Source organism: Lycorma delicatula, chromosome 1 (assembly GCF_047948215.1).
Source record: "Lycorma delicatula isolate Av1 chromosome 1, ASM4794821v1, whole genome shotgun sequence".
In the NCBI taxonomy this organism is placed as follows: Eukaryota; Metazoa; Arthropoda; class Insecta; order Hemiptera; family Fulgoridae; genus Lycorma; species Lycorma delicatula.
The window spans coordinates 329,318,514-329,343,737 of NC_134455.1; the positions used below are offsets into that span (position 1 = coordinate 329,318,514).

The 25,224-nt window shown below is 30.8% G+C and overlaps 1 protein-coding gene across 1 annotated transcript in view; it reads left to right on the forward strand.

The window, feature by feature from the left end:
• The first annotated feature begins 489 nt into the window (after nucleotides 1-489).
• LOC142318372 (rho-related GTP-binding protein RhoN-like) overlaps nucleotides 490-25,224 on the forward strand; it is a 191,479-nt gene continuing 166,744 nt past the window's right edge. Inside the window, exon 1 of the mRNA XM_075354955.1 lies at nucleotides 490-850. Coding sequence (XP_075211070.1) covers nucleotides 674-850 — 177 coding nt within the window. The 5' untranslated portion in view covers nucleotides 490-673. The remainder of the gene's footprint in view (nucleotides 851-25,224) is intronic.

Genomic DNA, 25,224 nt, shown 5'->3' on the forward strand with positions numbered 1-25,224 from the left:
AGCGAGCTAAAATCATTATTCTTTATTGTTGTTATTAAAGCGTTAATTTTAACGTGTTTTATTTTGCGTAGCAAAATTCTATATTTTCCCGGCAAACATTAAACAATTTTTTTTGAACATTCACTAACCGTAGTTGATTAGTGGTCCATAGTCGATAAACTAATATATATGAAGGCAATGTAGAAACTGTCTTTATAATGCTACTAAACGGAACGTACAACAGCATAGCAAGCATTCACAAATAAACACCTTGTAACAAATTATATAAACAAACAACTTTACCTTTCGTAAAGTTCATCTAATTTAATTCCCTTTAATTAATATTTGAGATATACATAAAATTTAACATTTCACTGACATATGGGGGAAAATGAAGTTATATTTACTGGTAGATATGAATTACTCTACGCTAACTCGCAACGTACTGTCGGCAGACCGCATGAATGAAAAACAAACCTGACGAAGTCTCTTGTCTTGTGGTCCGGCAGCCAGCCGCTCTCACCACGGCCTCGCTCCGCTATTTAGTACCAGTACCGTGCGAGCAGTGGTGGAGGTTGTTACTGTTGTTTGTTGTGTGCTAATACTGTATTGTGTAGCCGTAACAGTTCATTCGAATTCAGTGCATTTTCATATTAATACAAATATTTAGTGCGACCACTGTCAGATTCCTTTTATGGCACACGCCATGCCGGCGTCTAAAAGCAGGAAAAAGAAAAATGTAACGGCAAATGTTGAAACAAACGGTGAAAGTGTTTTAATTGATGTTGATTGTAAAATTGTGTTAGTTGGGGACTCGAAATGCGGAAAAACATGTTTGATACAGCGTTTCGAATCGGATAAATTCAGTGAGGTATGTCTTATTTTTTCATATATGATTTTTGATTATTAGTTTTAAGAAGTTAATTCTTTATTTTATTTCGTCATTTACACGGGTGACTTTTTCCGTTTAACTAGACAGTTTATTTTGTAAGTCGATCGACATAATTCAAAGTTTTGTTGGGTTTAGAATTTTACGACTTGCAATATATTTATACGTTTTATCTCGTACTGAAGTTTGACTTTTAATTAATTCAGTAACAAATACTCACTAGTTTTTTTTTATATTGGATGAAATACAAGTTTTATTTTTTATACGTAGTAGGTTGTTAAATTTAACAACCTTGAATGTTTATCGATGTATTGAAGATAGCTGAACAATTTCTAGGCAGGTTTATTGTAGTATTTATATGTACAAATATTTTTATGAAATTATAATTTGTTCAGTTTCAAAAAAAGTATATATATTTTTGAATTACTTAAAATTAAAAGGAAACTGATGTTCTTGTTAATTTTATTGCTTATCAGATTTTTATTGTCGACTTAAATGGTCATGAGCATTACAAATTACGCTAGTAGTATCGTGGTACATTTTTAAAAAAAATCTGTCACTAAAAACTTATTGTCGGCTGAAATTTAAATACAGTATAATATAAGAATTTTAAATTTTTTTATGGGTACCAAAAAAAATCGTTAAAAAAGATTCGGTTTATTTTTTTATATATCTATGAAATATTCTTGCCATAGCACTGATTTTGTCAACGAATTAGTGATGACATGAATCGAATTAGCCCGTTCCGATATTATAAGTTTAAAGTGGAAGGAAATTAGACATAATAATTGAGTCATTCGATAATTATTTCCTCCCGATATGTATTACAGGTGTAATTGCAATATTTCCTGATGAAACTTTTACTACCATGGTGTTTGTGGAAGTATGTTTGAGTCTTTTATAAAATATCCGAAACGGTTTATTTTACCATCCCGTTTAGCATGAAAATACAGCATACGCTTGCGTTAGAGCATTTATCCCCGTGTTACGAGAACACGGAGTTTCACACAGAAAATATTCCCGATAAGGTAAAAAACGCTACCTACCGTTCTTAATAACAACTGTATATGTTATTACAACTAGTTGCGACAAAGGCTATAGAAGTAAATAATTTAAAATACTTAATTTTCAAATAATTTTCTTTTCTTTTTTTTTTGTCTTCAGTCATTTGACTGGTTTGATGCAGCTCTCCAAGATTCCCTATCTAGTGCTAGTCGTTTCATTTCAGTATACCCTCTACATCCTACATCCCCAACAATTTGTTTTACATACTCCAAACGTGGCCTGCCTACACAATTTTTCCCTTCTACCTGTCCTTCCAATATTAAAGCGACTATTCCAGGATGCCTTAGTATGTGGCCTATAAGTCTGTCTCTTCTTTTAACTATATTCTTCCAAATGCTTCTTTCTTCATCTATTTGCCGCAATACCTCTTCATTTGTCACTTTATCCACCCATCTGATTTTTAACATTCTCCTATAGCACCACATTTCAAAAGCTTCTAATCTTTTCTTCTCAGATACTCCGATTGTCCAAGTTTCACTTCCATATAAAGCGACACTCCAAACATACACTTTCAAAAATCTTTTCCTGACATTTAAATTCATTTTTGATGTAAACAAATTATATTTCTTACTGAAGGCTCGTTTAGCTTGTGCTATTCGGCATTTTATATCGCTCCTGCTTCGTCCATCTTTAGTAATTTTACTTCCCAAATAACAAAATTCTTCTACCTCCATAATCTTTTCTCCTCCTATTTTCACATTCAGTGGTCCATCTTTGTTATTTCTACTACATTTCATTACTTTTGTTTTGTTCTTGTTTATTTTCATGCGATAGTTCTTGCGTAGGACTTCATCTATGCCATTCATTGTTTCTTCTAAATCCTTTTTACTCTCGGCTAGAATTACTATATCATCAGCAAAACGTAGCATCTTTATCTTTTCACCTTGTACTGTTACTCCGAATCTAAATTGTTCTTTAATATCATTAACTGCTAGTTCCATGTAAAGATTAAAAAGTAACGGAGATAGGGAACATCCTTGTCGGACTCCCTTTCTTATTAGGGCTTCTTTCTTATGTTCTTCAATTGTTATTGTTGCTGTTTGGTTCCTGTACATGTTAGCAATTGTTCTTCTATCTCTGTATTTGAACCCTAATTTTTTTAAAATGCTGAACATTTTATTCCAATCTACGTTATCGAAAGCCTTTTCTAGGTCTATAAACGCCAAGTATGTTGGTTTGTTTTTCTTTAATCTTCCTTCTACTATTAATCTGAGGCCTAAAATTGCTTCCCTTGTCCCTATACTTTTCCTGAAACCAAATTGGTCTTCTCCTAACACTTCTTCCACTCTCCTCTCAATTCTTCTGTATAAAATTCTAGTTAAGATTTTTGATGCATGACTAGTTAAACTAATTGTTCTGTATTCTTCACATTTATCTGCCCCTGCTTTCTTTGGTATCATGACTATAACACTTTTTTTGAAGTCTGACGGAAATTCCCCTTTTTCATAAATATTACACACCAGTTTGTATAATCTATCAATCGCTTCCTCACCTGCACTGCGCAGTAATTCTACAGGTATTCCGTCTATTCCAGGAGCCTTTCTGCCATTTAAATCTTTTAATGCTCTCTTAAATTCAGATCTCAGTATTGTTTCTCCCATTTCATCCTCCTCAACTTCCTCTTCTTCCTCTATAACACCATTTTCTAATTCATTTCCTCCGTATAACTCTTCAATATATTCCACCCATCTATCGACTTTACCTTTCGTATTATATATTGGTGTACCATCTTTGTTTAACACATTATTAGATTTTAATTTATGTACCCCAAAATTTTCCTTAATGAAATAATTTTCATTAACGTTAAATTAATGGTATTTAGAGACAACTAAAAGCCCACCGGGTTGGTCTAGCGGTGAACGCGTCTTCACAAATCAGCTGATCTGGAAGTCGAGAGTTCCAGCGTTCAAGTCCTATTAAAGGCAGTTACTTTTATACGGATTTGAATACTAGATTGTAGATACCGGTGTTCTTTGGTGGTTGGGTTTCAATCAACCACACATCTCAGGAATGGTCGAACTGAGGCTGTATAAGACTACACTTCATTTACACATTCATACATATATATCATCGTCTGAAATAATACTTGAACCGTAATTCCCGGAGGCTAAACAAGAAAAGAGATAACTAAAAGAACCAGTATTAGGATTTGTAAAAATAGAGTTAGTCCAGTTATTCACAAAAATATTTTGCTGATGAATTTATATTTCTGTTTAATCCAGGTTCAGAATTATTGACTTTTTCATCAATACGTGTTAATCGATCAAACATGTTGCTCCTTTGACCGTAATCGAATACGTGATTTTATCGCTACCGATGGGACTTGTTAAAAACTAATGCATTATTTAGAGGATAATTTAAAGCGGTGAATAAACTAAATTAATCCAAAAAAACTATTTTTAAATTTCGGATTTGTAAAATATAATTAAAAATTTAAATATTGGTGAAAATTGAAACGGCTTTTATTAACCGCTAAAATTTGTAACATGCAGGTTAGTATTTATACTTATATTAATCTTGCGATGCCTAAGTAAGAAATAAAGTTCATCTGAAGATATTGTTGAAGAACTACTTGTATGTCGAAATAAAAATCCTAAAGAATAATTATATCGTGAATATTACAGATATTACCCGTTGGAAATTGCGGTTAACTTCTTATCTACCGAAAAAGTTTAAGGTGATTCAATACGGCAACTGGTTTTTCTGCGATTAGTTTCGTTTGACATTCGTAAATATTTTATTTAAAATATTGTATCCTTTTTGCGTCTATAAGATTAAAAAATAATTATTACTTTAAGAATAAAGCCTGACTCAGATAGTTTACCGAAGTAGAAAATATTTAATGTTATCGTTAACAGTTATTTAAAATCCAGTTTCGAATTAATTTAATTATTATGTTTGTATATGAAAAGAAGTCTGCGTCATTTGTTATGTGAGTGTTATTATTAAAAAGATACTAATTCTACTTAGGTATTTGTAAACACTTAAGATAAAACAGTGTCAATAGGTTTGGCAGCAATATTGTTAAAATATTACATTTACAATATCATGAATAATAGACTAGGTTTAAGTTTGGAAATCTAACGATCATCTGGTATACCATTTCCTTTACTCTATCCTACTCGTATACTTGAGAAGGTCACGTATATTTTTTTCTTTTCAAAAAAACCTTTATTTATTTATTTTTTTAACGTATCCAGCTGAATATATCACAACAGGTAACACTTGTTATTTACAGGTGAGTGAATGTGACATTTTTTCCTACGATTAGTACAACCTTATCCTTAAGATGGGAGGTTGAAAAAAATCTTTCCATTTTTAAAGAATGAGTTCCTCGGTAAGAAATTTGGAAATTGTGTATTTCCCTTTTCATACATTCGCGAAGCTTAAATTACTACTATTAATGTAACACGACAAATATTTTGAAAAATAATGCTTACAATGTATAAACAAATCCGTTTAATAATCGGGTGGTGTATCTCTAACATCAGTACGAGAAAAGAAATCCTATAAAGATAAACGTCTTTTAATCCGTTTGTCCATCATTGTCTATTTTTAAATACAAATTTTTATCTCCAAAATGGATTGAGCTATTTTAATAAAACGTGGAATATGTTTTTAAACTAACATTTTCTATGAAATAAATAAATGTGGACATTATACGTTTATAAACCGTAGTGCAACGGCCATCTTAATTTTTCACTTAAGGATAGGTCAAGAACTTCTACTCTTAAAGAATTAAATGTTTATAGTAAAAATTTTAAATATTTGATCGTGAACTAAATGAGAGTTTGCTTGGCACTTGTGAGACTATTAAATTTGAGTCCGGAGAAGATAAAAATTAGCAGGAATCATTTTTAATTTTGAGTATAAACCTATGTAACATTTACCACTTCAACTCGTTAGTTTGAAGTATTTGATTTTCAAAAACAAGATATTTTTGAAATTGAATTTAGTTCGCAATTAAACGCTTAAAATTAGTGCAAATAAAAGTTAATTATTTAATATTATTAGTTCTTGAGTTATTCACAAGTGAAAAATTAAAATAGCCGTTACACGAAAATTTGTGAACATAAAATTTCTATGTTAATTTATTTCGTAGAAAATTTTAGTTTAAAGATATACCCAAATATCGTAAGATAACTCTACCCAATCTGAAGGTGAAATATTGTATTTTAAAAAACAGGCATTGACTTGCGGACGGATTAAGAAGCGTTTCCAGATCTATATAACATGAATGGTCATATACTATGAAAAACTTATAACTAGTTATTTCGTCTCTACTTTCTGAATGATATATTACGAGTTGAATAGCATATCATGTTTGATTACAATCCCTTTGAGATCTAATTAAAAATATTAGAGTTTTGTTAGTTTCAGTAGCTTATTTCACAAATTAATAGCTAAATTCAAGAGTCGTAAAACCATAATAATAATTAAATAATGTACAGAGGTGTGTTAGAAACAATCTAAGGCCTACGGTAATGCTAGTACCTTGATCATTATTAGAAACAATATTATTGATTCTATGATACTGATTATTAATCTAATAACGATTCATAAGTTTTCTGTTAAAAAATATGCGTAATTTTATTCGACTAAATAAAATGTATTATCAGTACTAATGTTTGTTAGAGTTTGTACTCTAAACATAGATAGGACTAATAACGCCGATAGAGTAAGCCAATAAAATTTGATGGTGTATATGCATTTTGTAAATTTATTATTTTCTTGTACGAAGTAATCGCGAAAAATTCCGGTTTACAGATTTCAACGGAAATATCCATTTTGACCATGCTGAATCCATTTTGACTAGTTTCGGCATGACATCTGAACGTATATATGTATATGTATGTACGTACGTACGTATCTTGCATAACTCAAAAATGATTAGCCGTAGGATGTTGAAATTTTGGATTTAGGACTACTGTAACATCTATTTGTGCACCTCCACGTTTGCAATCGACTGAACCAAAAGTGTCCAAAAAAAGCCCAAAATCCAAACAAAATCTGGATTTTGGACATTTTCTTAACTGTAGTAATAAGGCCTCATTGAGAGCTTTTCAACGATATATCATAAGTGTTATTTATTTTCATTTGTTCCAGAGTTATAGCCAAATAAACATTTAATTAATGAAATGTTTGAGTCTTAGGGGAAGCCATTTTTGTTCGAATCAGACGTCATCTCATTAAATTCAGTAATAACAAAAAAAAATATATGAAAAAATATCAGAAGTTATTAATGAAATAAAATTTCATGTACTTTTCATTTAAAAAAAAAATTGTATATGTAATTTAATAGGCGTACAAGGAAGTCATGTGGTGTCAACATTAATTTTTTTCTTTTCTTTATTTTATAAAATATTATTTAATTTCTTCACTTCACATTTTATTAGGCCGTCATTAAGTGAATCTCAGAAGAAAAGAACAAATAATTTAAAGTTTGCCTTTATAAATAAAGTTTACTCATATTCTTTTAGTATCTCTTATTGTGCAGGTAAAGGAGGGAGAATGTTAGCGAATTGAGTGGAATTTTCAAGTGATTTTACAGAAGTATCAGAATGTAGAATTAAAATATTACGATATTGTAATTCTAGATTTCGTAAGAGGTATTTGTTATAGAAGTTTAAATTTTCTACTGGAATTCCTGTTATCATAGGTCAAGCACTATGGTTTCTTTATAAAGTCTGCTTCGTGTTTTCTACTTAAAAAAATCGGTTTTTCATATCTTGTAAACGTGGTTGTTTTATCAGTAGTAATTTCTTAATAGAATATTTTTGTGGCATTCTATAAAATGTGTAAATATTTCATTGTTGTAGGCTTTATGCTGCAGCCGAACACCTAAATCGTAACAACAGTTAACTAAAATCACTATTCTTAACTGCCAAGTACAAATTTTTTTTCCGAAAATTATTAGTTTCTAATTTATACATTTTTTCAGTATTTATTTATTTGTAAATATAAATATTTTTGTCGATTTGTTTTGTAAAGACATTTTTCGGAATGTCTACGTTTTTACTTAAATTAAATCAACAAAATCAAATCACGGTTAATTACTTACCGATTTAATTCCAGGAAAACGCGTGATTTTGACGATAAAAATTAATCGTTTAATTCGAATTTAAATTTACCTATCGTATGTTAGGTTTAAGCGACTACTATACATCATTCAGTCACATCCGTAAAATTCCTTTAAATTATTATGTAATGCTGGCAGCAAAGTTGACTTCATTTGTCGCTTTTGATTATTTATTTCTGATATCAGTTTTAATCATTTACACTATTAACCTTCAGTCGGGAAGATGAGAGAGTTCATTAAAATCGTAATATTACATTTCCTGTTTTATGTGTTATATACAATGTTACTCAACCCGGATGTTATTTTCAGTATTATCATTTTTAATATTATTAATGCTTAATAGTGTTATGTTGCTTCACATATGTCTGCACTGCTCCGTTAAATATCTACTCCCACCAGCTCTACCTACCCGCTGAGAATATGAGTCTAATTTTAGCTACATATTCATAATTTTTTCATATCTAGATAAAAACAAAAAATGTTCTCTCACTTCACATTATTTGCTATGAGAAAGTTATTTTAGATAAGTTTTTCATGAATATGTTACTTTATTTTTTTTAGCTAACAAATAGTTTTTGGGTAAAAAATATAGGAAATTGTGACAGTCGAATATTTTATTCGAAAAGGCATTAAAAACTGATTTTTACATGCGGTGTAATTTTTAGGCGAGTCATGTAATAAAATATCTGGACCCTAAAATATCTGTTGTATCTCAACACGAGTAACCCTCGAACACGAGTAAAAACTTCACCGAAAATGTAATAACTGTTCTCAAGAGTAATAAGCTTTCCGTTCCAAACTTATAGAAGAAAATGAAATTGATTTCTCATCCACCTTTTTCACCGAGTCGAACATTTTGTTTCTTTCCGGCATTTCAAGCCCACAAAAATATACTGATACGAAATACACTTGACCTTGACCGCTAGGTGAGGCTACGTAGCGAATGTCATTCTTTTCAGAGAAAACAACATAGATAGGTGATTCTTGCATATAAAGTGCTTTAAATTCGTTATAATCAGGGAAGTAGTGCTGAAAAAGAAGTGCCGGAACGATCAATTTGTACCCCTACAATTTTTTTTTCGTGAAATTTTTCAAATTAGCTAATATTTATTTTTTTAATAGTTTTATTTTTGTTAGAATATTATCTTAGGCATTAAACAAAATAATAGTACTTATTTTAACATTTTATTTTTGTATTCTTTATTAGTATTAAAACTGGAGTAGTTGGATGTAAAAAAACAACATTATTATTATATAAATCAGCAATACTTTAAAAAATATTGTAATATTCAAATTCATAATTTTTATCACATAGAATAGGCCTAAAAGGCGTTAAAATTTCTTTGTCAATAAAACTGAATAACCAAAAAACTATTAAGTTATTTAATTTCTACTGACAGTCTTTTATAATCCTTGGTTGATTTTTTATTCTAACTACAAGAAAAATTATATAAATAATAAATATTACGTTTTGCACTAATATTTGCAAATAACAACATAAAAAAGAAAATCGTATTGCTAATTTAAAAACAATCTTACTTGTATTTAAATTTCTTATAAAAGTTCCTAGACAGGATCCTCTTCACGTTCAGGTAATCTGCATTCCCGCATCTGTGTGTCAGTGGCTTTTGATGATTTCGTAACCATTCTGTATGCAACTTTTCAGTTCCTAAATTTTTGATCGATGGACCGTGGAGTTTCACAAACATTAAATTTTTCACATGTTTTATAACTAGTCTCGATCTTATATCAGTAAAATTATAGAACTAAAACCCCTTTCACATTCCGCAGAAATACACGCTATTGTTTTTCAACAGTGTATTAACGGTTTTAAGTCTGAAGGCACGTGACTTCCATCAAGATTGTCCAAGATTTTCTCTAAATGCATTGAGCGTTTTCGGAAAAAAAAACAGATGATGTGATAAAAAATAAATAAGCATGATTAACGACACTATGCTGACCAAAACCTAGTGGTATTTCGGCTGGCCAGTCATCAGTCTCGAGGTATGTATTCGGAAGCGATACTTGTTAATAATCTATAGTCCAAATTATTAACGACACTGGTTAATAATTGATCCGGGTTGGTTGTTGTAATTTTCTTATTTGAATATAATTTTATTGTTTTAAAACTCATTTTTTCAACATCGGTTTCTGCTTCCAGCATTTTCGGTCCTCCCTTTCTCTCTTTCATATTTTGTATATTCTTTTGTGTGTTCTACGATTTTTTTTATCGGCTTTTACGATAGACAAATTTCTTTGTTGAAGAGAAGTTGAAAGGAGCGACAGCTCAAATAAAATATCATGTAATAGTGCAAGACTCCACAAAAATTGAGATGAAGTTATCTTTTTTTTCAGTCCGTTAAACATACATTGATCATTTTTAGTTATGTTTTATCTACACTCGCCGAATAAGAATGATGACATAGTGATTCATAGTTTGTCCAAACAGAAGATATTGTTAAAGCTACTTGCAACTCATCTCGTGTCAAATACACGCCTAATTTTAAAAATAATTTTTTTTTTATCAGTCGAGTTCCATTGCACACTGTAATTTTTCTTTGGTCTTTTGATGATTTACTGTACAGTGGTACAATTTGTCAAAAAAAAAAAAAATTGGAAATTATTCATTCCTTATACTTCATCTATACAATCACCGACGAATAATTTTGTCGATGATTGAGACGATACCAAGTTAGATGTTCGGAAACATTTCCAGTATCCGTTGTGCAACGCCTGATTTTTTTCCAAGCGTAACGCTTGGAGTTTATCGATATTGGAAAATTTATCGATATTTTAATGCTAATAATTGAACACGTCACGAATAAAAAACTTTGAAATCCGATTGAGAGTTAGTAATAGTATTAAAAAGACAGTTATGTACAAAGCACAGTAACATAAAGTTCAGTTCTGGGGTTCTGCTCTCGGTACGATTCTTTTGGCGTGTGTCATGTATTTCGTTACATAGTCAAATAATGTATATGATATTTTGTAAAACTTTTTTATTGTGGTTTATGGTTCAAGCTTTTTAAAGTGTTTCGTTCACGTGCGAATAGTTATGGATGAATTTAAGTTTAATGTGAAAGGTTGTGAAACTTCGAAGACAGGCGGGCGAAATTGTAAAAAAACGTTTATGATTTCCTGAAGAAAGATTCTTTAGCTATATTAAAATTGAAAAACGACAAGCATTTAATTGGTACACAGAAGTGTGAAGAGAGAACTTCTGCTGCCAGTGGCATTTCCAGGACTCAGGTTCAAAGCCTAAGGAAAGAAAAATAGAACTTCGATCCGAAGGGCCAGAATGTTCGTTTAGAACCCCCACGAAATAGAAAAAGAAACGTTCTAAACCGGTTACCGGATTAGATGATTTTGATGAAGGTGTAGTTAGGCGAACTGTAAATGAATTTCAGTTAAACATGGGGACCTGCCAACAGTTAACAAACTCTGTAAAGAATTGAAAATTATAATTAATTTTAACAGCAGTGAAATTAGTTTAAGAAGAATTTTGTAAGAATTAGCTTTTAAATGGAGCAAAATAGAAAACGAAAGGAAAATTTTAGTTGAAAAACATGATATTAGCCAGAAAAAGATTTCATATTTGCAGGCAATCAGTGATTTTAAGATGTAACCGGGCGATCATATACGTGATTTAAAAGAGTAATGGAACACATCTCGGCTTGAAAAAAGTGCCGGAACGCCGTTCCGGCTCCACTATAAGCCTGGTTATAATTATAATAAAAATTAGGCCAAACAGTCTAATTCAGGAAATTGAGATTAAAAAAAAATATTTTAATGTTAACAAGTAACGTAAATATTGAACAGTAAGTTTAATACAACTTCAAATGTTATGTTTTTCCTTTCTTTTGGGGAAAAAAGTCCGAGTTAGTATGGCAAATCAAATACGAAAATATTTTATTTCGTTTAAGATTACAAGATTTGTTCTGATTAAGGATCCTTAGAAAAATTAAATATATTAGCCTCATGCGTTCTAAATAATATATTCTTTTTAATAAGTTTATTATAACAGCTGAGGCCTACATTAATTTCCGTACAGCTTTTCACAAACTGCTTAATTTTTTCGGTATCTTTTTGCAGAATGGAGTCTGTTTCTGTTAATTTTTAAATGCAGACTGTAAATTTCATTTAAAAGTAAATTAAATTGACCGAAAAACATTTCTATGAAAGAGAGGTTTCAATTGAATATAGGTGTTAAACAAGCTGGTATTTTCGTATTACGCTTATGTGTACCCCTCTTTAGTTATTTTCGTATTCTGGCTTTCATTCGGGTAATTTTTTTATTAATATTTTTGTTTTGATATTTAGATTGTAACATAAAATATTTACATATTACACCTTTTAAAATGTCGAAGTAAATTCAATCAACAGATATTTCAAATCAAATCGTATAGATTCAATAAGGTTTTCGACTAATTAATTTATTTTCCTATAAACTAAATGTAAATACTTTCTCACAGTTTTGTCATAAATTTTTACTTACGTTGTTTGAGATTCTTTTAGGCGAGTCGGTGTTAATAGTCTTGTTTGTTAAACGACAGTAGAATATAAAGTTAGGAATGCAGGTAGTCAGTTATGTGGTGTGGTGTGACCGACCCCGCACAGCGCCTATAGCTCTGAGTCGACATCGCATGTTACGTCAAGCGTTGATCTCTTTGTAGTTTATTTTTTATCTTACCTCTGCGATTCTAGTCGCAGAGTGGTAGCGGATTTGTTTAACGAAAAATAAAAAAATCTTTTCGTATCCAGTGCTAACCGAGGTCATGACCACATTACTAGCCTCCTCGAAATCCTTATATTCACCGCGTCACTTTTCGTAATCGTATTCGTTAGGGGAAGTGGTATTTCAGGATTTTTTACCGATCAAGGACAAGGTCGTGTATCTACTTTTTTTTTGTGTAGGCCTCCCGTTATTACATAACTTAGCAGATCTTTGCCTTTGGTTAAACTATAAAAATGAAGTAAATTTTTCTTCATCATTGTAACTTCGTAATAGTACGATACTGTTAAGTAATTTATGATATATTAAAATTAAAAAGGAATATAAAGTTAATTTTCTGGATATATTTTATAATTATCTTGTGGCTAATCATGAACAATATGAATTTATTTAAACTATTACTTAAATACGGCATTTCTGTAGAAATAAATACTTCTACAGAAATAAAATTGTTTCTACAGAAACAAAATTACCTGAAATATAGCTTAGGTTGAATAATTCCGATGAGATTTCATTTCAATAATTTATTTACTGAGAAGCTTCTTAAATAAATTACTTAACATCTTCGTGATACATTTTTCATAATTACCACTAAATATTATTTCTCTTTGCTCTTATGTGTTTATTCTGCGTTAATAATATTTATGAAACTTTGAGTGTTAAATTTTGAAACATTCCTTTTTTAAATCGCACCAATAAAAAATAAATTCCTGAAAATTTAATAAAATTTTGTTGGAAATTATTAGATATGAAAATAAAAATTTTAACTTTGTATACTAGAAAAAAATATTAGGTATATTTAGTTGTTTCAGAGAAGAAACAACAAAATATACCTAATTACAGACAATAATGTTATAAATAATTCATTATTTATAACATTTATAATTTATGAGTAATCTATAAAAAAAGTAATTTAACACACTTTAAGTATCTAAAAATTAAAGTCATTAGAAATTTTAGTATCTTTTACAGATATTTCATAGTTACATTATACTGTAAAACAACTCGGATGAATTAAACTGTTTATATAGTAGCCATCAAATTCTCCCAAATAATCACAAATTATCTTGCATGCTCTTAGATATATTTGTAAGTTATGTGGGTTTCTTCATTCAAAATTTCATAATCTTCGTTTTTTCACGTTTACGTGTTTCTCGTTTTATTGATTCTTTTGACGAAAGAAAGCTGTATTTTTATAGATAATCTTACTTAGACGTAAGTGTATTATCAGAACTACAAAAATTTTGTTTTGATGTGATCTCAGCAGTAAGCAAAATACGTTTATGTTAGCTTGTTCGTTTATGTTAAAATCTTATTGCACGGTCATAAGATATTACAGTTAACATTATCAAATCGTTCAGTATTATCAAATTGAAACTAACACCTATGTATAGTTCGTCGTTTATTTTTCATCAGCGTAGGATCGAAAAGTCGTAGTTCTAGGCAAGACTATAAGACTATAATCTTTAATGACTACAAAATAAAAATCGGCCGATTTAAAGTTTTCTATTAGTATTCGGCTAGGTTTATCCGACAATCGGATTCACGTATTTATGTGTACCTATCTTTACGATTTACTTAAGTACCGTATTGTTAAAAAAAATTGTTTATGCCTAATCTTCTTCTGTTACGATTTTTATTTTCTTTCATATTTTAAGATATTATTTGTTATTTTAGTTTTGCGTCGACGGAATTTTTAGAACCCAAATTAATGTAATATTATTATAAACCAGTGTTGAAGTGTAAATCGGTTGAAACAATTTGAACAGAAAATGTATTAAATGTATCAAATAAAAACTCTGTCCTTGGTAGATTTCCACTGGAAGAAACTGGAGTTTCTTGTTAACTGGAGATCACACATTAACGGCTCGGGATTTATATTGAAGTAAGTTGTAGTAAGTAAAATTTGGTAATAAATTTAAAACTGGAATACCTGTCTAAGCCTAATAATTGTAGAAGTTTTGATATAAGATTAAATGTAGCGGAATTAAAACGTAAACGCAGAACAGAAAAAACAGAGAAAACAAATCGAGTGAACGATGAAGACAGATTAATATGCTGAATTTGTGTAAGTAGCTAAACAAAACTCACAACAGGATCAGTATATACACAACCAATACGTACAATACGACCAATATGTATATACCAGTATATACGACCAATATGTACTGGTAAATTTTCCGGTACCAGAACGTTTGATTTTGTATCATAGGAGACCGCAAGAATATAGCGGCACAGCTGGCTTCATAACAATGTTATGAAAGATACACACTTGTTTTCATTGATAAAATACAGAACTGATCTGAATTGATAAAGTACTAAATTTTGAACCGGATGTTTCTGTTTTTGCGTAGTACCAGGTTACTGCAAAAAATTTAATATTATCATTTATATTTTTATGCTAGAAGAGTTTTTGATAATTTTTTTCCTTTACTAAATTTTGATTTTTTGGTTCGATGTCTTTAATTTTATTATGCGAGAAGGGAGTCTTTTGCACAACATATCGGAATTAGGTAAGTTTTATATAGTTTCTTTTTTCTATTATTTTACCTTTTATATTTTAAAGACTCCGTCTGCGATATTAGTTTATAGTTTTATTTCACTTTTTTGACGTTTGTTTTAATAAATTTTTATTATATGATTTATATATTTATATTAATTTTAAACCTTATAAGTTTCATTATTTTAGAGTTACTTTACCTTTTTTTTTAAAGAAACTTCCGGGCGATGATAACGCACAAGCGTTTTTCGCCCCCAAGCAAAAAAAAAAAAATGATCTTTTACACATCAAATGTTTTAACTTTTTTTCGTGAATTAGATTTTTAGCGACCTATTTTGTCGCCGTTTGACTACGGATATCCAAAAGCTAGGATCATTTTTGTGCGGTTTAACTTTTATAATTTACAGCAGTGTTCATCACATATCGTTATGGATGTGATAAAATATTTTTAATTAAGAAATGTGATAACGATAAATAGTTAATGTTAAAATAAAACCTAGATCAAACTTTAAGGTAAAACAAATTTTATGTGAAAGGACAATTTTTTATTTCTAACTAAAAACGCTGTACTAGAACAGCTTTACAGCGCAGTGCATTCTTGAACAGGACTTTAATACCCTAGACGAACTTTTACAGTAAAATAAAATTATAATCGTCAAGATTGTCGTTTTGGTTAAGAGTAACTCTTAACAAATTTTTTTTTAATACGGAGGAGTGCCAAATTTAGATCGTTATGGGTTCTAAATTCGATTCTTATGTGATTAAAAGTATATTAATAATGTTTTGAAAATAAATTTCTTATATCTAAATTAATACATTTACTAACATAGATACTTTCCTTGTGATTTGTTCGTTTCTTTTAAATTTGTATGTAGTTATTAATTGCAACTTTACAAGCTAATTTTGACTTAAAAAGTACGAATAAGCTTTTATTCAATGTACCCCTATCGGTAAATTAATATAGTTATTAATAATACTATTAAATTACACAATATTAATAAAACATTTTTGTTAAAATGTTTGTACTGTTTAACATTTCGTTTGGTTAAAATCTCTCCTATCGTGTTTTAGCAGTAATAATCACTTTAACCTGTTAGGTAACTATCAGAAGTCGCAGTACCCTGTGAATGTGCTTTACTCGTAGTTAATTATCTTATCGTTACACACTGACGACACTGAAGAGTTACCGCACTGTATTTAATAGCTTTACAGTTAGCCTGAAGCTAATGCAGTAAAATACAGTAGAAAGTTCTTATACCGTTCGGTAAATTGAACTTTACAAATGCAGAAGATATTTGCGTTTTCTTGAACATTAGCTTATCACTCGGACACATTGGAATATCTTTCCTTTGAAAAGTAACAACAAAAAAGTATTCTATCTTGTTAGAAAGGGTGCTTATATCTTTTTATTGCGTTATAAAATTGTAGATGTAAGATTGACTAAAAGTAGTAAATACTATCTATTTTGAAATTGGCTTTAACAAAACCTATTTAAAAATTATTAAGTTTTTTCAGAAACAGTTTTGTAGGAGTATCTGTTAGTTAGGTGTGTGACTAAGCAATTAATATTCTATTTGAAATATACGAGTTGATTTGTTTTCACCATTTATTTCTGTTTTTCAGATTTAAATCAAAGATTGTTCGTATTGTCGTTTAAAAATATAAAACTTAAAAAAAATTATCGCTGCTCCTTTTACGTTTTGTTTTTTCCCTCATACCTTATTTTTAGTTAAGTACTTCGTGTATCATTAAAGTACCTTAACGATTGTATTTTACTGATCCGAAGACAAAAGGAAATCGCTTATATTACTTTAGACATATATTTTATTTAGTCTACTGTTCAGTATAAATAATTCGCTAAAGAAATTTTGTTAACAAAAAAATTGTTAAACCTTTGATTTTGTGCACTGTAATTTAATTACATTTTAAAATCGTCCTTAGGTATTAAGTACCAAAAATCTATTTTTGTACTGATTAATAATGGGATTGAAGAATTTTACTGATCGACTGTCTTTTAGCGTGGCTTATGAGAAATTCCTATAAAGAGGAGATTTAGCGTCTATCTTAATAAATCTGTTTCTTAATTATAAGTAAATATATATGTTTATTAATTATACTTAGCAAAAATAATTATTAAATATTAATAAATATATTATTAATAGTAAAAAGAGTGGAATTGTAAATTAGTAATTATTTTCTTCTTTATTTTGATTTTATTTCATGCCGTGGGGTGTTCCCCATGGCACATCAATTTATCTTTGCCGTTTCTCTCTATTACGGGTTTCTTCACTTCTTCGACCGTTCCTACTCGGGTCCTCGGTTACCGTATCTTTTCATCTAAATTTGAATCTTCATTTTCCTTTACCACCTCCAATTTCCGAATCTTGTTTTCAGCACATTCCCAATTCCTTCGTTCTCCATGTCCGAACCATCTTAGACTACACTCTTTTTGATTTCTGCAGTAGAATCCCACCTCGCCCTTTTTTATAACGTAATAATTTCTTATCTTATCCTTTCCCATCGCTGCACTTACCTATATTATTATTCTCATTTCTACTAGCTCAGTCTTCTTCAGTCGAGTCTTTATAATCGGCCACTTTCAGAGTTATACATCATTTTTGGCTTTAGTGCAGTTTTATAAGTTTTCCTTTTATTTTTTTGTAGTTTTAAGGCGGTGTTACTTATAATTCTCAAAATCATCCAGCTGTACTACGCTATATTCCACATTTTATTTCAGTTCCCAGCCCGTATAAATATTCTCTAATAAAATAAATTACTATTTTTATTAATACATTTTTTTATTTTTAAATAATCGACCTATAAAACCGATAAAAAAATGTCGTAACCTTGTGGAAGAATGATTCCTTCTTTTGTTGCAAGTTTAATTGAAGAAAAATGGGTTACACAGTGCAACAGAGAATATTCATTATCTCCCAAGATATTAGATATAATGTGAATGCATCAAACAAGTCTTCCATCATGCGGCTGTACGATAGGTTCCAAGAGACAGGGATTCTGACAGACGCAGCCAAAAATAATTGATCGAAAGTGCTAATAACAGAAAAGTTGATCGGCGTGCAAGCTGGATATTCTGTTAGTCCCAAGAACTCTGTACGACTTCTATCATCTAGCCAGTCTGGTCCCTCCGTTGGTAGTGCCCACACACGGCATTGCACTAGTGTTAAAATGCATCCGTAGAAAATTCGTGTTATTCAGGAGTTGTTATCTACAGATATTGAAAAACGTGTAGCTTTTTGTTAGTGGTTCATGCAATCTCTAGCGCCTGATGGGGACGAATTCGATTATTGGTTTTGGTCTGACGAGGTATGGTTCTTCCACCTTGATGGATACGTGAATGCACAGAATTCACGCATTTGGTATACGAAAAATCCACATCAGCTGCAAGAGTCTCCTCTGCACGGACAAAAAGTGGGTGTTTGGTGTCCAACATCATGTTGGCGAATCTTCATGGCGCAGTGAACAGTGAGCGCTACATACAGATGGTGTAACAATTTGTAAATACTGTCCCTGCAGACCGGCTAGAGTACTCGTGGGTTCAGCAGGACAGGGCTACGGCTCATACAGCCAAAAATACTATGATTTTCTTCTATCGTTGATTTCATGGACAAGTGATTTCGAAGGGTTTGTGGTCCCCTCGGTCTCCTGATTTATTCCATCCTGACTTTTGTTGTGGGGATATCTTAAGGATGCTGCTTATAAAACTCATCCTCACACCGTTCCCGAATTTCAGAACGAAATTCAACGATGTGTAGCTGCAATTCCTCAAAATACGTTACAATAAGAGTATGCAACGTCGTATTAAATTATGAGAATCGTATAATGAAGGCCACTTTCAATAATTATTGTAACTTTACTCATTTTCCCGTAATTCTTATGGGAAAATGCGTCACTTTTTGAACACTGTGTATTTGAACTAAATATATAACGCAACAGAAGTAGCAATAGAGCCTGACAATCGGTTCTCTTTTTAACCGTCTCACCCACTCGGTCATCTACTTTAAGAACCCCTGAAAATTTTCTCCTTTTGATGAGGGTAAACTGAAATTATCCAACCGCTTTCTGGAACGGAATACCTCTTCTAATTCCAAAAAAGTTCTACACGTCTTATGAAATGAAACCGTCACCAAAATGATAGATTTTAATTATTTTCGCGGGTTGGTGCGTTTACAATTTTAGATTGTAATTATGAAATATTATATTTTGATATGGTATTTTTCAATTTATTTTCACTACAATTAACTCGGCTCTCGGAGAGATATTTTTAACACTGGGCTTAATTGAACTCGGTATTATTAATCCATTTTGCGGTGAACTATATAGTTTTTGTTTTTTTTTTTTATTTTGTGATTAAATTTAGAATATTATATAAATAACATTGTTTGTTTAAAATAGTTTTTTTTACTTAATATGTTTATATTGAGAAACCATATTACACGTAATATTATTGAATTATCGGTTTTATCATTTTATTATTGAACATGGTGACCCTCAAGTGAACCGTAATGAAGCTAATTATCAATGAATAAAATTAGGCGCCTTTGGCATATCTTGCTCATTTAAAAAAAAATATTAATTAAAAATAACATTATATCTTTTTTTTTCTATAATTAAAGAAGTTTTAAATTAGAAAATTGTTATAGTCCAGTTAATTTTATTATGTTCTAATTAAACAGTATTGTAAGTCGGGTTGTTTATTGATCTATGACATTACAAAACAACTTTATAATCATTAAAAGATTACAAAATTACATTACTCCTTGTAACATACGCTTAGAACGAAGCCAATTTTAAACGCATATATAAAAGCAAATTTTCCTCCACGAAATTATCGTTATAATTCATCCGTGCGAGTAAATCATAAAAACTTCCCCCGCAAGAGAGAAAGAGAAACCACCTTGTTAGAAATTCGAAAAGAATTTCTTGGAATATTAGTGACCAACTTATCTGAAAAAAAAAATGTAATGTTTTTGAAAAATTATTTCAAATTGAATTCCTGTTCGTTGAAATCTTTTGGTAAAATGCAATCTGAGGGTGTGAATTAAAAAAGAAGAGTAGATATAATATTTTTTCCTCTTTTATTTTAAAGTGCATCTTCAGCCAATAAATGCCAAAAATTTATTAGTAGCCAATATTCGTGGCCCACTGGAAGATATTTCAGCAAAGAAATATTAGATGCTGCTGAGACTTCAATCGTGTGAAATTTCAACATTTTCATACCGAAAATTTGTTTGTAACCGATTTATATTGTTTATGTCTATTCACATAAAAAAAACCAGAGAAATTGAAATGATGGGTAAAATTTCAGCTATATAAAGCCATAGAAACCAAAATCCCTTTTGGCTTTTAAACTCATCAATTTAAAAATAAATGTATATATATACGAGGTGTGATAAAAAAATACGGTGAATGAATTTTTATAGCGGCAACTGCCGACGCTACATTCATATGCTGTAATTTGTCCAATAGCGTGATCAACTGAGACAGGCAGGGACAAGTTGAAACACGTTCGAGCTTGCTAGTCAGCTGCCAGAGCCGCTAGAGTGAGGTTGTGTTTATCGTGTCTGTCGCGCATCATGGATTTTGAACAACGCATTAACATTAAGTTCTGATTTAAGTTGCAAAAGAGTGCCAAAGAAGCTCACGAAATGTTAGAATCGGTGTACGGCGATAATGTGGTAACTTTGAACACTGTGTACAAGTGGTATGACCGATTTAAAAAAGGAAATGAGTCTGTTGAAGACGAGCAGCGTGCGGGACGTCCAGTAACCCCAAAAACAGTTGAAAATGTGCAAAAAGTGGAAACAATGGTTCGTTCAAACAGGCGAATGACTATTCGAGAGTTATCGGAAGACCTTAACATCTCGTACGGATCCGTTCAAAGCGAAACGACGTACGAAGAAAGCGACCAGAAAAATGGACCAATGGCTTCCTTCTTCACCACGACAACGCGCCGTGTCACACCTCGCTTCTCATTCGCAAGTTTTTGGCCGAAAAAAGTGTTCCTGTCTGTCCACATCCGCCATACTTACCGGATTTAGCACCATGCGACTTTTGGCTCTTCCCAAAAATGTAAACCGTGCTTAAAGGAAAACGTTTTGACACCATTGCCGACATTGAGAGGGCCACGACCGAGCAGCTGAAAGCCCTTCCGAAAGACGCCTTTCAGAAATGCCTCCAGTCATGGAGTCAACGTTGGGATAAGTGCATTGCTAGCCAAGGACAGTACTTTGAAGGAGATTAAATCGAATTCTATGTAACCATATTACTTTTTTTAATAAAAAATTTTCACCGTATTTTTTGATCACACCTAGTATATACACACACACACACACACACACACATACATATATATATAAAACTGAAGTAAATTTATACACTGATGTGTGTGTGTGCGTTTGCGCGCGTGTGTGTAAATCAGAAGCCTGCAGAAGAAAAACAGTACGAATATTGAATTTTTGATAAGAATTTTATTAATATTTAATCTCATTTAATTATTTCTGTTATTAATAAAATAACCAAATGTTATTTGAATTTATATAGGCGAAAATAGTTTTCCTGAAGGATTAAAATAAATTATGAAAATATCAATTTTCTTTTAATTATGTGGAAAGTTTACTGTAGTAAGAAATACTTTTCCTTGTCAAATACGTTTTATCTCAAATGTTTATATTTAATACTTTTACGTATTAATTTAGAAGTAATTAAGGTAATCAGTCATTTCACCTAAAATTGATTACAAAATAATGTAATAAGAATTACGAATGTACTTGTAAAATAATATAATTCTTTAGATAAACGTCAGAGAGCGTACTCATTAATTTACTCTGTATTAATAATATTAATGTATTCTATCGTAATAAAATTTTCGTTTTGATGATGCGTTTTCTGTCGAAGTTAAATTTTCGTGAATAAGTAAATTTCACAAAATTTCAATCTTTCTATGTAATAAGATAAGTAAATGTAATTTAATATCTGTACCCTTCATTGCCCATTTTTGAAATGCAGTGAAAGAAAAATTATGTTTGCAGGAAACATCGTTCCTAAACTCAGAAAATTTCGTAAATCCAATAGAAAGGATTAAAGTCCGGCACCACGACTCTTACTACTTACTGCGTAACTTAGACCCCAAAAAAAAGTTATTACCGTTACTTTTATAATAACTGATCATCATTTCAGAATTTCTGAAATTTGTTTTTCACTTTCGGGTATACTGATGTTTAAAAATTTCTATTTTAGCTTTTACAAAAAAACTATTATACCGGGTGGTTCATTTGAATTGAGACACATCTATATCTCAAAAACTACATATTTTAGGAAAAAAAATGTTTTCTATTAAAGTTTTTCCATTTCAAGGGGGAAATCAGTTCAAATAAAGGTCATTTCAAGGTCAACTTAATTTTTTAAAATAGGAACCTATATTTTTATTGCAGAATCGAATTGTTTGCAAAAAAAATTAAAATTTCCTTTCAATTTTTTTAAAAAATTGTTTGTTTTTTTTAGTTATTCAACTTCAAAAATGATGTAGGCTTATAGTTCTTTTTAGTTTCATTAGGTCTGGGCCAGTTGACGAGGTACATCTAGCTGATGTTAAATTTTAAATAAAAAACAATCAATGCTATCAATAATAAAAAAGGAAAAAAATTGAGCATGTAAACACCAACGAACGTTTTAAAACAGTCTAAAAGTGAATTTCAAGTTGCAAATAACATTTGTCTAAGTGAACGTATTATCAATGTCTACAATTAATTTTATTACTTTGTTACTCGCCAACTATTAAATATTAGATTAATTAGTTTTTATGTATTGGAAGTTATAGAACGATTTACAAGTAGAGAAAAAACTGAGGTAATTTTGCTTTACGGAGAGTGCCACTGAAATGTTGATCAGACAGTAGCTTTGTTTGCTCTACGATTCCACGGTAGAAATACTCCAAGTCGTGCTTCTGTGTACGGAATTGTAGAACAGTTTAGTAATGCTGGAAGTACGGAGGCCAAAAATAGGAACTGTCTAAATACTGTGACAGCAGAAAACAATGAACTAATGGTAGCTGCGGCGGTCATTGTAGATCCTCATGTTAGTTCAAGAAGAATTTCGCGTGATTCCGGTATATCAAAAACCAGTGTTCTGAGAATATTAAAACGCCTGAAATTCCATCCGTACCTTATTTCACCGCATCAGAAATTGTATGGCAACGTTTTGAATTAAGAGTAGCATTTCGTCGTTGGCGCTGGAAAAAGTACAAGTAGATCAAAATTTTTTCTTAATGTTCTATTTTCCGACGAATCAGGTTTTACTAATCGTGGAGCAGTAAACAGACATAATATGCATTATTGGGCAGTGCAAAATCCACCGTGGCTAAGGTAAGTAGAACATCAACGTCCGTATACTGTCAATGTTTGGTGCGGAATTATTGGCTGTACATTAATCGGACCGCATTTTTTCGATGGAAGTTTGAACGGAGAGAAATAGGCAGATTTTCTAGAAAATCAGTTGCCTTTACGGCTTGATGAACTACCCGTGGAGAAGAGAAGAACGATATGGTTTTATCATAATGACTATCCGGCACATTATTCGGTTATCGCCAGAGTAATTTTAGAGCACGAATACAATGATAGTTGGATTGGTCGAGCTGGTCTAGTCCATTGGCCTGCTAGTTTCCCCGATATTACTCCAGTAGACATTTTTTTATGAGGTTACCTTAAAGAAAAGGTTTACCTAGAAGTAGAAACTACTCTTAAAAACATGAAAGAGCATATAAAAAACGTCTATATTGATATAAAGAGAGAAACTTTAAAAAATATTCATAGGTCGTTCTTAAAACATATCGAAAAATGCATACAAGTAGAAGGACATTGTTGCTGTAATTTACTCAGTGTAAGTTTTTGTAATTATTTTAAATAAACAGCGTAAAGAAAATTTTAAAGTATCGGTAATTCATTAAACCAAACATTTTCATAAGAGTCGACATAACTTAACTGACCAAAGCGTGCAAAATATGTAGGCTATGATGTACCATACCGACTATTTGATTAAAAAAATTCATTAAAATGTAAATTGATTTTATTTAGCTTATTTCATATAATTAATTGTTTTTTATTTAAAATTTAATTTTCCTTTATTAAAATTTAACATCAGCTGGATGTAACTAGTCAGCTGGACTAGACCTAATAAAACTAAAAACACCAATTTTTACACCTACAGCATTTTGAAGATGAGTAACTAAAAATTTTATCAGTTTTAGAAGAAAAAAAGTCTTCTAAAACTTTTTTTGCAGAGAATTTCAATAAAAAAATATAGGTTCCTATTTAAAAAAAAATTGAAATGACCTTTATTTGATTTTATTAAGGGCAACATAGGTTGTGAACGTATTTCCCCCTTTGAAAAAATTTATTAGGAAACATTTTTTGCTAAAATGTGAAGTTTTTGAGATAATTTTATAGATGTATCTCAATTTAAATGGACCACCCGGTATATCGATACTTGCAGGTTACGGCATATAAATCTGACGATTTTTCAGGGATAATAATTAAACTGTGTTTCGTACTATTAAAACATTTAATATATAAAATTAAGATCAATTTTTGCAATTTATAGTGAATTACTTACATAGATTTATTTTTTTAATTTGAATATTATGTCGTCCAAATGTTTTCCATTACTCCTCGTACACTCACTTAACCTCATTCTAAAGTTTGACACTGCTCACTCAATCATCACTAGTGTAACTGCTTCAATTTCTCGTTGAATAGCCTCCTTGAGTTCAGCAATTGACTGTGGTCGACTACTGAAACTTTATGTTTGAGATACTCTCACAGAAAAAATCAGGTGAACGCGCTGGCCAAGGAATGTCGCCAAATCGAGAAATCAAACGTCCAGGAAGATTTCTCGCAGAACATACATTGCGATTCTCGTCGTATGGGCGGTGGTACCATCCTGTTGAAACCAAATTTCATGTCCTT